The sequence below is a fragment of the Myxocyprinus asiaticus genome, chromosome 38, assembly GCF_019703515.2.
Source record: "Myxocyprinus asiaticus isolate MX2 ecotype Aquarium Trade chromosome 38, UBuf_Myxa_2, whole genome shotgun sequence".
NCBI lineage: Eukaryota > Metazoa > Chordata > Actinopteri > Cypriniformes > Catostomidae > Myxocyprinus > Myxocyprinus asiaticus.
The window spans coordinates 17705560-17721569 of record NC_059381.1 but is presented as its reverse complement, the minus strand read 5'-3'; the positions used below and the strand labels follow the sequence as shown (position 1 = coordinate 17721569).

Below are 16010 nucleotides of genomic sequence, written 5' to 3'. Positions count from 1 at the left end.
AGAACCCATAGGCAAGGCACGTTTTTTTTTTTTTTTTTATAGGCTACTGTTATTCTAAGCTTATTCTAATCAAATGGCATGATTCATGAGCCGAAACATGCTGCTGTTTTCTTACATTGGCGTCCATGTTTGACCTGTAGTCCCAATATGTACCACACGGGGGCAGTATTGTTTAAGATATTTTCACAGTATTCTCGCTTTATGGAAACTTGGTCAGCCTCATAGTCTTTATTCTACACTGTTTGTTGTCCAACAAACACTTCTTTGCAATGTTTTAGAAAAATAATGAAAATACGACCAAAAAAATGAAGAAATTACGAAAAAAATAGTAATAAGAAAATGTATGGATGAAATATGATTCTGCAAAATAAAACCTAAAAGCAACCGTTAGATGGTTTTCAATCCAAAAACCTTCCTACAACGTTCTGGATAGGTTAATGGTTTAGCAAAATATAAGAACGTTCCTAGAGTGTAAGGAGTTGGTTCCCAGGAAAATAACCAAATGGGAGCCATACACTTACGTTAGGAAAATGTTTAAGAACGCTTGGAGAAAAACATCACCAATGCTGAGATACAGCATACGTGATCTTGTGCTTCAAATAAGGAAATCTAAATAACAAGTATCAATGTTTGTAACATTTTATTATTTCTAATATACTCACTATCCACACTTTCACTATGAAAATGAAACTGACATTTTAAAACAATATGCCACTGAATGTTTAATACAGACTTATTATCCAAACGTTGAGCTGTTAAGACTATAATGCCTGCTGATGACATTACACAGGAAGGTGTTGAGTCCTGCCATAAACACAGGTTATAGATCAGATCTGCCCACTCATATCAGTCAAGTAATGCGACATGACAGCCAATTTGACATCAGACACACTCTGTCACATGCAAGTTCCTGTTTCCCCAACACGTGCCTTATTGTGGAGTGGGCCAGTGACAGCGTTTAGCATAATGTCCAAACATCTCCTGACAGGGTTGTCGAGAGGCATTAAGAGCCCTTTTAGCATGATAACAACATATAAATAGCTGAAAGCGTGACGGGACATATCCATCAACCAAACATATCCTACACAAATTAATTAAGAGATTTTATAAAAGAAGGATTTCACGTACATCTTACTTTCTGATGCTCATTTTACAATGGAGTATTACTTCAAGAGTATGTTTGCACCTGGATCTTTCAATGAAAGCTGTTGGGGTGGTGCCAGACACTGGATGTGTGCAAAATGACTTATTGCCATACTAGTCCATCTAAGTATGCAGTATACAGTTTATGCAATAGGCAGTAGGCTACATCTATTCTGAACATAGCAACCATCTGAATCAAAATATTAAGAGTAGTATGTTAGTGTACTTTCTGAAAATAGCCAAGATGTCTACAGAATAATATATTATTGTTATAATAATATGTTATTATTACCATAGGCTACCACTCCTACTAGATATACAATGCAGTATGGAGTATATCATGTTTATGTTTACTCTAGAATGCAGTTAACAGTACATGAATATTCTATTCCAAACACAGCAACCATCTGAATCCAGAATTGACAAACTGTGTACAGATTACATAATACATTCTGCAGAAATAGTAAGCATAGTATGTCGGTATGCTATTCCGAACATAGCCCAAATGTGTACAAAATGACATACTACAGTACCATACTACTCCTACTAGATATTGTTTATGTTTAGTATGTAGTAGGCAGTATTTTAGCATTCTATTCTGAACATAGTGACCATCTGAATCCAAAATTCACATAGCCTACTATGCACAGTATACATACTACATACTTCAAAAATAGTAAGAGTAGTATGTCAGTATGTTGTTTAGCACATAGCCTAAATGTGTACAGAATGACATACTACCATACTCCTGTACTAAAGACATGTCTTTTCCATGAGCACTTGACCATGCAATTCCCCCCCAAAGTATATTCTTGTTGCACTCTAATCTGTCTTGGATACTACTATTCTGATGCAAACGAAACTTTGTGATACAGCACTTTTCGTACTGCTGTCTCCTTAAGATGAATCACTTATGATGTATATTATTCCTCTTTTGTAAATCGCTTATGATAAAAGCATTTGCCAAATGAATAAATGTAAATGTATGTATGCACTGCAGTCTGCAATATTTACTGTTTTTGTATAGTATGCAAAAGGCAGTACATTAGCATTCTATTATGAACAGTGACCATCTGAATCCAAAATTCACACACTTTGCACAGTATACATACAACATAATGCAGAAATTGTAAGTTTAGCATGTCTGTGTGCTATTTTGAACGTAGCCCGTATGTGTACAGAATGACATACTACCATACTACTCCAAGGTATGAACAGCAGTATGTAGTACAGGACTATAATGCTTATGTTTAGTATGCATTAGGCAGTATGTTGGTGTTCCATTCTGAAATAGTAAGAGAAATAGTCAGTACAGGCATAGTAATTTTAAGTCAAAATATAATGATAGAATTAACCTGATTAAATGGCATTACACCAATGAAAGTCATTTTTATGGGGCAGATCAGTTAGAAATAGATCCTTAAGGTAGCAACTGCAGATTTTCATTTTTTAAAGTGTAGTGACCTTCTTATTTCATTCATAATAAAGGTACACGTGTACCATCGGTGTAAATGTTATTGCAGCATGTCATAATGGAAGGTTTTGCAGCATGTAATAATACAGGCCAGTTTGGATTTATAAACGCTTCATATTTAGGTGAGTTTCCTCACAGCTTCTCAGTCTCTGTGACCTTGGTGATTTGATAATGGTAGCTGGTGGTTGGTATATCATCATTATGTACACCTGCTGAGATGGCCAGCTGAATTTGTCCTACGCTCAGTATCAGAGCATAAACATAAAACATGTCTAATAAATTGGCCGTGTTGCTACTGTGAATTTTATTTTTTTATTTATTTGTCAAATAATCTAAAAATGTCCTTTATGGCGTAATACCTATTCTTTTGTTTTACTCAAGTCAAAAAATATCATTTAATTTGACTGAATCAACCTAAATACATTAGGCTACACCAATTTTTAAGGGTTAGATCAAGAACCTACATTAACAATTGAAGGTTACTAGTTTTTACAGTGAGGAAAAGACAAAAAAAAATGGAGGCTGTGCCTGATTAAAGCAAACAAATGGATCAATGACAATACATATCTGCATCTGTGACATAATCTGAGGAGTACAACCAAAGATGATAAATAGGCATGAAATGTTGTGAGCTGAACACACTGTGCTAGATAACATGTAAACTGATGAGCGTCTTTAAGAGCTGCACATTTTAAGATTGTCATGATGACATACTCCTGAAGGTCATTAGCATTGCCATGTGTTCTAACATATGTACTAACATCTGCTAGAGGAGGGTATTTTGGTTTTCAGCACCAACCGCTGTTTTTATGCAATATTTAGTTGGATTCCCATCATGCATTGCTTTGCCCTTTCTGCAAGGATTCTTGCAAGGTAAGAATTTTCATACAATTTCCAGTAATGGTCTTTGCTTTGTGGTCTGTTTTCTGTGACCCCCTACAGCATGGTCACTTCTACCATATGATCTGAAAAGACAATTTAACCTCAGGCAGTTGCATGACTTCTAAGTCTAATGAATACTCTGCAGTTCTCAAAAAAAAGAAAAAAGAAAATAAATAAATAAATGATTAGAAGGACATTTTAAGTATAATGTAATTGAGCTGCAATGTAATTGAGTATATATTTTTGTCATTCACAGGCACAATCACATGCATTGTGTTTGTAATGAATACTCTCTGCATGGATACTGATGCAGACTACCTATAATAGCCCCTTATCCTCTCTATAAGGCACAATTACTGTTATTAAGTACTTTGGACTAAAAAGGTTTTTACTCCCTGTCAAGATGTGCCTGTGTCTTGCTGGCTTTTATTCCCTTGTCCCTGGTGACATGTAACAGAGAGAACACGATGAAATCACAAAGTTTCAGTTCTGTTCACCAGGAACTCTGGCATTTCTGAACTGGCTCTTTTATGGAGTCTAGCCACTGCTTTGAGATATTTAATTCTACTGATTTGGAGTTTGGGGCATATTACATTAATTTCAAATGACATTTTAAAGGTGAAGTGTGAAACTTTTAAGTCTGTAACAGCACCCAATGTTCTTACAAAAATAAAGTTTTTTTTTTTTTCTTTTTAAAAACAGGTTTCCCAACCACTCCCCTCATCTGCAAAAAGATAACTACACCCCAAAATGACACCATTGGTCATTGGGCTGGTTGGAATGCTAGAAACAGTGTTCGGTAGATTACTTTAAAAATGTAATCTGGTACTGATTATGAATTAAACAATTAAATTGTAGTCAGGAAAATAATATTTTAGATATATTTTAGGTAATTGGATTACTTTTGGATTACTTATTGAATGTTTTGATGAAAATCTGCATTAAAGGAATATTTCTGGTTCAGAACAATTTAAGCTCAGTCAACAGCATTTGTGGCAATAATGTTGATTACCACAAAAAATGTTTTGACTTGCCCTGCCATTTCTTAAAGAAAAAGCAAACATTTAGGTTACAATGAGGCACTTACAATGGAAGTGAATGGGGCCAAATTTTGGAGGGTTTAAAGGAAGAAATGTGGTTTATAATTTAAAAAAAGCACTTACATGAATTCTTCTGTTAAAACTCATGTATTATTTGAGCTGTAAAGTTGTTTAAATCATTGTTTTAGGGTTTAAGGGTTTACAGTGTTATGCCGTCATGGCAACGAAGTTTTAAGATTGCATATAACTTTACACTGAAAAGGTTCTTAAGCGATTTTATCACACTAAAATCATGTTAACGCTCACATTGTTTATGTCTTGTGGCTATAATTTTGAAGCAGTGAATAACTTAATGTTTACGGATTGGCCCAATTCACTTCCTGTCACGTATTCCCTGTTTTGTGTCTTGGCTTTTATGTTGAAATTCTTGTTTAGGTCCCCGTTCCTGTTTCCTGTTACTTTTGTAGCCCTTTGTAGTTTTCTTTCATGATTGGTTTTCCCCTTATTGTTTTCCCCAGGTGTTCCTCGTTACCTTGTTTGCCCTTGTGTATTTAAGCCCTTGTTTCCCCTGGTTTCTTTGTCAGTCTTCACATGTGTTGTCATGTTCTGTGCCTGGTTCCTTGTGTTTTGTTTCCCTTTATTCTGAGTAACCTTGTTTATCTTTTTGTTTCATTAAAAGCTGCGTTTAGATCCTCGTCACACTTCCATTGAAAGTACCACACTGGAACCCAGATGTATTATTTGACTTTTTTTTATTTTTTTTTTTAAAGGATGGACAAGATGAAATTAAGCTTTAAGGTATTTAACATTATGCCACAAATGCTCTCAACTGAGCTAAAAGGTGTAGTTCAGTCAAAAAATAAAATTATCTCATTTGCTCCTCTTGCCATCCCAGATGTATGACTTTCTTCTGCTGTATACAAACAAGGATTTTTAGAAGAATATCTCAGCTCTGTAGGTCCATACAATGCAAGTGAATAGGTTCCAAATTTTTGAAGGTCCAAAAAGCATATAAAGGCAGCTTAAAATAATCCATAAGTCTCCAGTGTTAAAATCCATATCTTCAGAAAATGAGAGGTGTGGATGAGAAACAGATCAATATTTAAGTCCTTTTTTTACGATCACTTCCATTTCAATTTCACTTCTTTTGTTTTTGGCAATTCACATTCTTCGTGCATATTGCCACCTTCTGGGCAGGGAGGAGAATTTATAGTAAAAAAAATAACACACACATATATCGCTTCTGAAGACATGGATTTAACCACTGAAGTCTTATGGATTACTTTTACACTGCCTTTATGTGCTTTTTGGAGCTTCAAAATGTTGGTACCCATTCACTTGCATTGTATGGACCTACATAGCTGAGATATTCTTCTAAAAATCTTCATTTGTGTTCAGCAGAAGAAAGTCACACATCTGGGATGGCATGAGGGTGAGTAAATGATGACAGAATTTTTATTTTTGTGTGAACTCTTCCTTTAACTTGTATTGAACCTGGAATATTCCTTTAAATATATATTCCTTTGTTAGTCAAGACTGATAGAAAATGCAATCGTATGTAATCCATAAAAATGACTTAAAAATATTACAAGTACTTGATTTTTGTTATATGATTGGATAATCCTACCCAACACTGGCTAAATCAAAGCAATGTTTTGAATGTGCCACAGAAGCAGTGTTTACCGTTTTTGTGGAAGTCAACTTATTTACAGTTGTCAGTGCACATTAAGATAGTATTTTAACATTGAAAAAAAAAAAAAAAGAAAAACAAATACATCATTAACTAATACAAATAAAAGACACAGAGACCCAATTTCATGTCCATTAATATTTTACTAAAAAATGATCAAAATAAATATTTACAATTTCAACATTTTAACCAGTTTAGGACACCACTTTTCATCACAGCTTTAGAGACCGGGGGGAATAATACTGTTCTCCACACAGACTGATCTTCAGTGTGTCAGGGCCATTGTGTATCTCCAAAAATGTTCATTCAGAGAGAATGAGAGTGAAAGGAGAAGAGGAAATACAAAGAGAGACAGACAGATTGTGTGCTTTAGTGAAAGTGCAAATGTATTCATCAAGACAAAGGGGCAGCGGTAATTAGAACAGGAAGGACCATAAACTGCACTTTATCAGGTAAAATGCAAGTTTAACAGAATTGGGCAGTAAACAGATACAGATTGATCAGCATTCCACTATGGTGTCCTGAAGCTTCAAGATTGTCCATTTATTATCCTTACGTCCAGTTGTCCAGCAAAGGCCCATGTGAACAGGTTCAGCCCCATTGCTACAGTTTCTGGAGAACATGCTGAAGGCCTAAATGAGGTTACACAGTGTTTTTCAGAAAAAAGGCCAAAGCTGAGCTCTAACCATGGCTCTCACAATACAAACAGTTTCTTCAAAGGTGTTCAGTGTTTTCACCATTTTTGTTTTGTAATTTCATTTGCACAATTAGACTAAAGAAAAGGTTGCGATTTAACTGGACAGCTCTTCCCGTCCAATTTATTTTATTTTATTTTATTTTATTTTATTTTATTTTATGTCTTAATTTATTTAACAAAGACATTTGCTCTAAAATTAATGGACAAACATTTAAATACTCTTCAATATTTTCTCAATACCTTCCAATAATTAATCACATAAATGAAAAATAAAATCTGTTTCTCTGGAAATAAAACAGTCTATAGGGTACCATGGTCTACAACTGCACAGTGATTATGCAGGGCATGGCTTGGGAAAGAGCATTGGCTGAGATGCACTGAGGGTGTGTGCCACATTCCCGAGAATCATGGGCGCATAGTCCACTGGCACTGATAACATGCCCATGTTAATAAATTCACAGAAGTTCATTTACATCTACATATATCAAATCATCTTTTTCAATTTCTACCCATTATTGCGATTAATCCTTTTCTAAAGATGGTTTAAAAAAAGAATTACACTCTGTCCACTACAGAATTGGCTATTTACAACTTCTTTAAAAAGCAAGCGAGTTGTACAGTCTTCTATTTACAAAACCATGTAAATAATTTATTTAGGTATGATTTTATAGAATATATATTAACTCTTCTTCACAGTTTAATTCATAAGTATTCATTCATACCATATCTGTTATTGTCCATGTTAATAATACCCTCCAAGGCAAATGTATGCCCATTTTAGTGATGGATGTTGAGTTACTTGTATCTGGACCAGTGTTTCAGTTTGGCAAGGGTTATGGCAAAGTGTTAGAACAAGTAAATTTGCCAGCAGATCATGTTGCCAAACAACTAACAAGTTTCAGTCCATATTTCAATTGGTTGTGATCCCTTCCTTCCCGTTCATCTGCTTCAACGACAAAGGAAGCAGTTCTGAGCATTTTCTTTGAATGTAAATTACAAAATCACAGAAGTTTCACAGTCTGTGCTATAACCATCCTCCATATATCTTGTGGTGGCACCCCAGGGAGTCCAGTGTGTGGAGCCGCCAGGGGCCCTCAGTTCCTGTCTGTCTTTGAAATCTCAGATTTTTTAGTTCTTTTTCAGAACGATTGCTCAGCTTGTTGGCGTCATTGCTGTAGGGTTGGTTTTCTGATGTCTTGTTTGCGGTTTCTGTGAAGTTTAAGGCACTTGAACGCTTTTGGTTTTCATGGTAAATCAGATGACACCAGAGCCAGTCCAGAGCTCTGTCGCAAGGAGGGGCCAGAGTGGACAGCCTTTGGGCAGTCGGGAGTCAGGACACGGCCGTTCTCACCCACGCTCCCTGTAATAGATAGGCGTGCCTTGTTCCGCATGGCTTCGGTGAAGGTGAGCTGTATTCAGAATGAGGCACACCATGTGAAGAGGAGACAGAGAAAAAGAAAAGCAAGTAGAGATAGAATAGGATAAAAGAAAGAGAAAAAAGAGTCAGCTGCACAGATTTAAAAGGAGAGAGAATCATCATAATAAGATCAACATTATTTGAATGAATGCACAGTATCAACAAGCACATATACAAAATACCAGATTATGACACAGTTCAGTGATGAAGCATTTCAAATGCATCTGGCATAGTAGATGGATGGCCCATACTGTAAATTCATAACTAGGGAGTTTTTAAGACTTTGAATTAGAGGTCTGCATGGGCCTAAAGTAATACGCTGCATTTTATTTAAGCATTGTAGGTAACATTCGTAAGAGTATAATAACAGTAAACATACACAGTTTTAACAAGGCACGGCATCCCCTCAGCACGCCAGATCGAAAGGCTTATCGTTTATCAAGCACTAAAACTTTGCTGGGTGAAAAACAATCTGGAATCATGTGTAACAGTCATGTGAATTCCTAAAAAAAGTATAGCCACAAGACGTAAACATTACACATGTTCAAAGGACAGTTCACCCAAAAATGAAAATTCTCTTATCATTTACTTACACTAATGCCATCCCTAATGTCTATGACATCCCTCCTTCTGCTGAACAAAAAAATAAGAAATAAGATATTTAGAAGAATATCTCAACTCAACAAAAGGGCATAAAGGTAGCATAAAAGTAATCCATACAACTCCAGTGGTTAAACCCATATCTTCAGAAGCGATATGATAAGGGTGAGTGAGAAACAGAACAATATTTAAGTCCTTTTTTCCTATCAATCTTCACTTTCATTTTCACATTCTACTTTTGTTTTTGGCGATTCACATTCATAGTACATATCGCCACCTACTGGGCAGAGAGGAGAATTTATATTAAAAAGGACTTAAATATTTATCTGTTTCTTATCCACACTTATTATATTGCTTATGAAGATAAGCAATATCTTCACTGGTGTCTTATGGATTACTTTTATGCTGCCTTTATGTGGATTTTGGAGCTTCAAAATTTTGGTACCCATTCATTTGCATTGTGAGGATGTACAGAACTGAAATATTCTTCTAAAAATCTCAGTTTGAGTTCAGCAGAAGAAAGAAGGTCATACACATCTGGGATGGCATGAGGGTGAGTAAATGATGAGAATTTTTATTTTGGGGTGAACTATCCCTTTTACACAATTTTAGTGTGCTAAAATTGCTTACTAACCTTATCAGTGTAAAATATCCACAATTACATCATCTTTGCCATAACAATGAAACCCTGCAATAACGGTATTGGATATAACTTTACACAGATAAGGTTAGAAAGCGATTTTATCACACTAAAATCATGTTAACATTTATAACGTTTATGTCTTGTGGCTATACTTTTGAAACAATGCAAATGTTAGCATTTATGTTAAATTGTGTGTCTTGCTGTAAATGCTTTTTTTTTTCATTTATTTGTTTTTATATATTTGTGGGATTATTTTATGTGGTTATCAACATTGTCACAAATGCTGTTAGTTGAGTTTAACTTGTATTGAAACCTGAATATTCTTTTAACTTGACATGGTGTCTAAAAAATACGGTAGTCATTCGCAAGATGATGGAAAAACAGCGAAATGCAGCACAACAGTCAAAGACATCAGTCCAACGCATGTTTACAAAGAAAAACTGTTTAAAAATAACACAGATGCACACAGACGTGAACAGCTGCTTACTCAAATTGACCCGAACACGGCCCAAAACCTGACGGTTTGTTGGGTCCCGTCGGGCTCAGGTCGAGTAGCAGACCTCTACTTTGCATATAGTGAAAGTACTTCAAAAGTCTCACTTTATCAGAATAAACTTTATCTATTCTTTTTCATTCCTGTATTATTTGTTTAGTTTTAAAAGTATACTGCTGAGTGGAAATCACTTGTATGAGAGGTCACTACACACAGACATTTGATTACAAACATGTGCAATCCAGGTGCCTCAGTTTTCAGCATGCACAAATACGTGAATGCAAGTCTCCCCTTGGAGTACACGGAGAGGAGACAGAACAAGGACGTCACAAACACAAGAAGCTTTACCACGGACTCACACGGTCAACACGGCAAGCTACTGCACCGAATACAGAGGAGCTCCACTTACTACTCCCGGCCACCTACGTACATCTGACCTCCTACATCTCTACTCCTTCAGTGGCGTAGACGTTGTAACCCTCTCTATATGTGGCTAAACTCTGAGTGCTGTGGGTGGGACTGGGCCCTGGCGAGGGGCGGGGGCTGGGGAGGGGTACGGGACTGGGGAGAGGAGAGGAAGAGGGGCGACGTTCAGACTGTTCCACCTTCATTCTCTTGGCCTCGTTTCGGGACTTGTAGCAGAACTCGATGAGAGCTACCAGCATGGCCAGGCCCAGGCCACCGACCAGGATGTAGAAGACCCCAGCCACATTACTGAGACTGAGGGCCTGTGAGCTCTTGTCCTGAATCCAAGAGGAGGAAAAGGGACAGAAAGACAGAAAGTTAATGGGGTGAGAGTGGAGATAGGACACATTTAACACTAACCCACACGCACACATGCATTCACTCGGACAAAGCACTTGCTATAGTCTAGTAATCTATGCACTACAAGCATTCAACCACAAACACACACAAATGTACAAATTTAGATGCAGTAAATAAATGCAAATCTTCAAAATCAACCTTTGCTTTCAGGCTAATCTGAAAATGTCATCTCGCTGACCTTTGGATCACTTCTGAGACGATTTCCCTCACTTTGCTTTGCTAGACAGGCATCGATGCTTTAAAAGCAATTTAAGGGGTGACAATTTGTATGTAATTACAGGAGATGCAATTTTTTCTTAACTCTCCAGTGGATTGCTAGCTCCTGTTATCATGTAATTACACACTGTAAGTTCTCTTAAAAAGATCAGACATGGGATTGAACTTCTCACTACGTTTTAGCTTATCTCCATGTGTGAGGCTTCTCTCGCTCTCTGAGGGAGTCACAAAAGTCAGGCTGCTTGGTTTGTCATGCAAAAAATCAATGGTACACTCAGCTAAGTAAGCTTGGAATACGTTCAAAGCCAAGTCACTTCCATTCCTATCAGGTTATAGGTATAAAGGTGTTCGACTACTAATAAAAACAGAAATCTAATGAGACATTGAAGATTTAGTGAAGAAATGCAGGGCATGCTGAAACTCTCCAAAGAAGCTTAGAGCATATTATTGGTGAGAAATTGACAAATCTGCAGTCTCCTACTCCCTACAGATGAGCATGTGCTAGATATCCTGGTTTTGATTTATTTCTGTCTTTACTGACACAGCCTGCCATCATGTCTGCATGAGCATTAGACAACAGTGATGGTCCCAGACTTGGACTGACCTTACTTCCCGAGTCCTTGTGTCCACACTCGCCCTTATCGTACCACCATTTGTTTTTCAGCTTGTCTAAGATGCCTGATTCACTCAGTTTCAAAACGGCAAGGTTTACGGGGGTTCTTCAACCGCGCAGAGGAATGTAACACAAATAACATAAATAACATCATAGGACATGTTATTTTATGTTATTCACTCATAACAGCTGACACAGCAGTTGTAAAGTGACAGAGCAAAAGGTCCCATCGTAATACATGTCTCTGTGCTTCATTTAAGAGAAGAATAGGGGCCTGGCACTGGAGCCACAGACATATGAATGGGATCTCGCTCCATCGCTTTAGGTAATGGGCGCATACTGCCACGGCCTGTTTCTCTACCAACACTGGAAGCAATTACTGTTAAACCACAATTATTGGCATATAACATGGGCATCAACCTTTCTGTATCCCTCTATAGGGTTTCCACACTAATTGATCAAACTAAACTAGTTGACTTAAATGACTTTTCCGTGTTTATCATTTATAAGAGCAATTTCTGGCTGATTAAATATTTTAGAGCTGAGCATGACAGAAATCATGACATAAATTCATGACAGAACTATCATAGAAAAAATACTTGACAGTAAACATGATGAATGAAAGAAGATCAAAGAAGGACTTTGCACCCAGTATTCACAGCAAATATTTGTGCTCTGAAAGTAATTGCATTCCTCTTTCTCTTCCAACTAAATAGTCAGACTGAAGGTCAAATATTTGGTGAAGGCCCGGCAGATGCTTCCGTTACAGAGGAAACTGTTTACCCACGTTGGTTGACATAGTGGCTAACCTTCTCACCACCTCCTCCGCTGCCACATTCTCCTTTGTCGTACCACCACTTGTTTTTCAATTTGTCCAACAGGCCTTGTTCATTCAGTTTTAAAACAGCCAGGTTAACTGCACTTCTTGAAATGATAAAACATAGTTTGTCAGTAGCAGCAGTGTGTCATATAGTTGAGCAGAATCCAATCAGGGTAACTGAAGAAAGAAAGGGCTGGAAAGCTCTATAGATTAGTCGTGCCCCGTTCCCACCTCTCTTTCCCTTATGAAACACTAAAAAACACTGAACCACGGAGGACAAAACTCTCTTCTCTTGTTTTCATGTTAATTCACACCAGCCGTATTTGTCTCTAGCCATTCTACACACCTCCAGATAGAGGAATGGAAAAATCAATATCTCCCCTCGCTTTTAACCCCCCACCACCCGCCTTACTTTATTTCCCGTCCCTCACTCTACCGCTTTACTATGTACTCAATATTGCTGTGAGATGCACAGAGGGACCTCACAATATTGAATGGCTGTTACTTTCCCTATATGCTGCTTACAGACTGTTTAAATGAGCACTGAGGATTTAAGTCTCTGAAAGTGCTGATTGAGTTTGATTTTATTTCCCAGACCCCTGCATTCCCACCCTCGGCTCTGCATAAGGGAGTTTGCAATGCAGTTCTGCTCCCAAACATCAGGCAGCACATTTCCCTGCAAATTTTGCAATGTGTATAGTTGGGTAATATTCTATAAGTAAATGCATAGTCTATAAATTCATGTAATTTTATATATACACACAAAAATAAATAAAAAAACATAAGTAAAAATAAAAAATCATAGAATAACTATACAGTGGGATCCAAAAATGAGGCAATCAGTGAAAATGCTTCAATTTTGCAATTTAATACAAATTTTTTCATAACAAATGTTGTTATCAGAATAAAAATTGGAGTGCAACGTTAGGTTAAAATTTTTATGTATAATTAAAAAATTAAAATATTTTGCTTTAATTCATGATTTGAGAATGTCCAAAAAGCATGTTATATGCTTTTTACAAGGTAGTTAACGTGACCAATGTAACAAATGTGCTTACATTTGATTAGTGACCTAGACATAGTGCAGATCTTAAACATTTCTTTAAAGCAAAGCAAAGCAAAACAAAACAAAAAGTAAAACAAAAAGCAAAAAGCAAATCAAAAAGCAAAACAAAAAGCAAAGTAAAGCAAAGCAAAGCAAAATTAAACAAAAGGAAAGCAAAGCTAAATTAAACAAAGCAAAAAGCAAAGCAAAGCAACACAAAACAAAAAGCAAAACAAAAGACAAGACAAAACAGATTTTTTTTTTTTTTTGCAGTCTCAGACTTTTGGACCCCACTGTGTAAGTCTTACATGTCAATATGATCTGGTATATTTGAGGGTAAAATGTATTTCAATGATTCAAGATAGGTTTATCCTGAATGCAGTTTATCCTGAATGCAACACTGATAAACATAGCCCACAGGAACAAAGAACGGAACAGGGAAAGAATGTAGTGAGACACATCTACACTGAGGAGGGGAAGAGAAAGAAAAGCATTAAAGGACACTGTGCTGTACATCTGAAGCCGTGCAAATCTCCTGCACTGGTCTGACATCAAGCTGCTACGCCATTGGATGCTCTTCCCCTCAGGATCAGGAGGAGCGTCAGATAGACTGATGATAACTCTGCAACAAAATGGCTGATCCTGGGAGCGACCATCATCTCTAAGTGACTCTTCTCTGAATAAAGCAGTGTTCCTTAATCCTGGTCCTGGGGACCCACAGCACTGCAAATTTGGATTTCTTCCTTATCTAATACACCTGATTCAAAACATCAACTCGGTAGTAGAAGCTCAGTGAACTGAACTGGGTGCATCTTATAAGGGACACCAAAATACCCAGTGCTATGGGTCCCCAAGACCAGGATTGAGAAACACTGTTATTAAGTATTGGAAAATGCTTTCGTTTAAATTATGCAAGGTTAAATATTTTTAAAGACCCCATGAAACAGATTCCAGCATGGTTTTCTCTCCTGTGTTGAGACATTTCCCTTTGAAACATGATGTTTGGGCAGAACATCCAGTATCAAAAGCATCATCTGTTTTTAATTAATAAATTTTTTATAGCCAGTTGGCTTCAGTTATGCTACAGCAATGAGCCATGATTTGCTACTTGCTAGTTGCTGGCATATGGTATTAGAGGGTGGGGATATTTTCATTCTAGAGAGCAATTGACTGGAAAAAAATCTATAGTGGAAGATGAGTTATCAATATTTCTGTCCATTTTCCTGAAAGAGAAAGACTATAATTTTTAAATGTGTATAGCTGCTAACTGCTAAAGGTTACTTTTGCTAACTTTTTAGAGTACACTAGTATATACTGTAGATGGCTTTAAAGCTAAAAGATACGGGGCCCTATTTTAAGAGTGCTAGCACTAAGCGCAGCGCTATGCTTTAAATCATAAGTGCAAAGTCAATGGGCATGGCCATGAAGTTTTGGGATTTTCGTGCAAGCATGCCCTAAGTCTAGGCGAAAGTGGGTTTGGCATAAATAAGTGTGCAAAGTACTAATGGGCTGGGTCAAGTGCAATTTCATTCTGAGGTTCATCTCCAGTTACGTGCTATTCCATTCCCTGTCAAGCACCAGCAATTTAAACAAAGACAGCAAATTCATAAGAAGTTGGTAGTGTAAATGGACTGTATGCAATGAATTATAAGAATAGAAATCTGGAATATGTTTTTTTTTGTTTTGTTTTTTGTGTGCATTAATTGCTGTCCTGTTGAATGTCAGGCATATTTCTATGACAGTGACAGGCTCCTTTTATATGCGTGAAAAATGTGGTTCTCATTAGAATTTGGATTTACACTCTGTTAAATTATAGAGAACGTAAGTATTATAAATAATTTTTATCTACTGACACACAAATCATGGCTAGTAGCCTATTAACAGTGACTGTAACGGTCGATTTTGATTTTGACACATTTTTTTTTAACCAAAAATATTTCTAAATTCAAATTACACTTCAAATGAAATGAAAATATAATCAGAATAATGAAGTGATCAAAAAAATCATACCAAATCCAAACATTTTGCTCTCCCCAACTTCTTCGACCAGCGCCTTTTGCAGTGACTTAAAAATTACTCTAAGACAACATGTGAAAAAAAATACCATTACAAATTATTGTATCATATATACAATTGTAAATATAAACATAATATTAATAATTTAAAAATAAACCATGACTTAAAGATCTCATAAATATTTGTTTCATAAACCGGCTACAAAAGTGATCGTCATGGACATAATTTGACGTTCCACTATATTTTCAGAGTTATGACATGGACTTTATTACCACCTGCTGGTGGAATCTCCAAACTGCAAATGCAGGAACTGAGTTTAGACTTTGCACTGCAAACAGGCCTGCTTTTGAAACGTCTTAGCACAATGACCTATTTCTCAGGAAAATAGAAAATTGC

At 36.6% G+C, this 16010-nt stretch overlaps 1 protein-coding gene across 3 annotated transcripts in view; it reads right to left on the bottom strand.

Annotated features, from left to right (window-relative positions):
* Positions 1–6353: 6353 nt before the first annotated feature.
* LOC127429003 (glutamate receptor 4-like) overlaps positions 6354–16010 on the bottom strand; it is a 155275-nt gene continuing 145618 nt past the window's right edge. The window contains exons 14-16 of one of the 3 annotated variants that reach the window (XM_051677716.1): positions 12543–12657; positions 10685–10822; positions 6354–8335 (exon numbers count right to left, since the gene is read on the bottom strand). In XM_051677716.1, coding sequence (XP_051533676.1) covers positions 8171–8335; positions 10685–10822; positions 12543–12657 — 418 coding nt within the window. In that variant the 3' untranslated portion in view covers positions 6354–8170. Of the gene's footprint in view, positions 8336–10488; positions 10823–11724; positions 11840–12542; positions 12658–16010 lie in introns of all 3 variants that reach the window. The other 2 variants (XM_051677718.1, XM_051677719.1) reach the window with 2 other exon arrangements.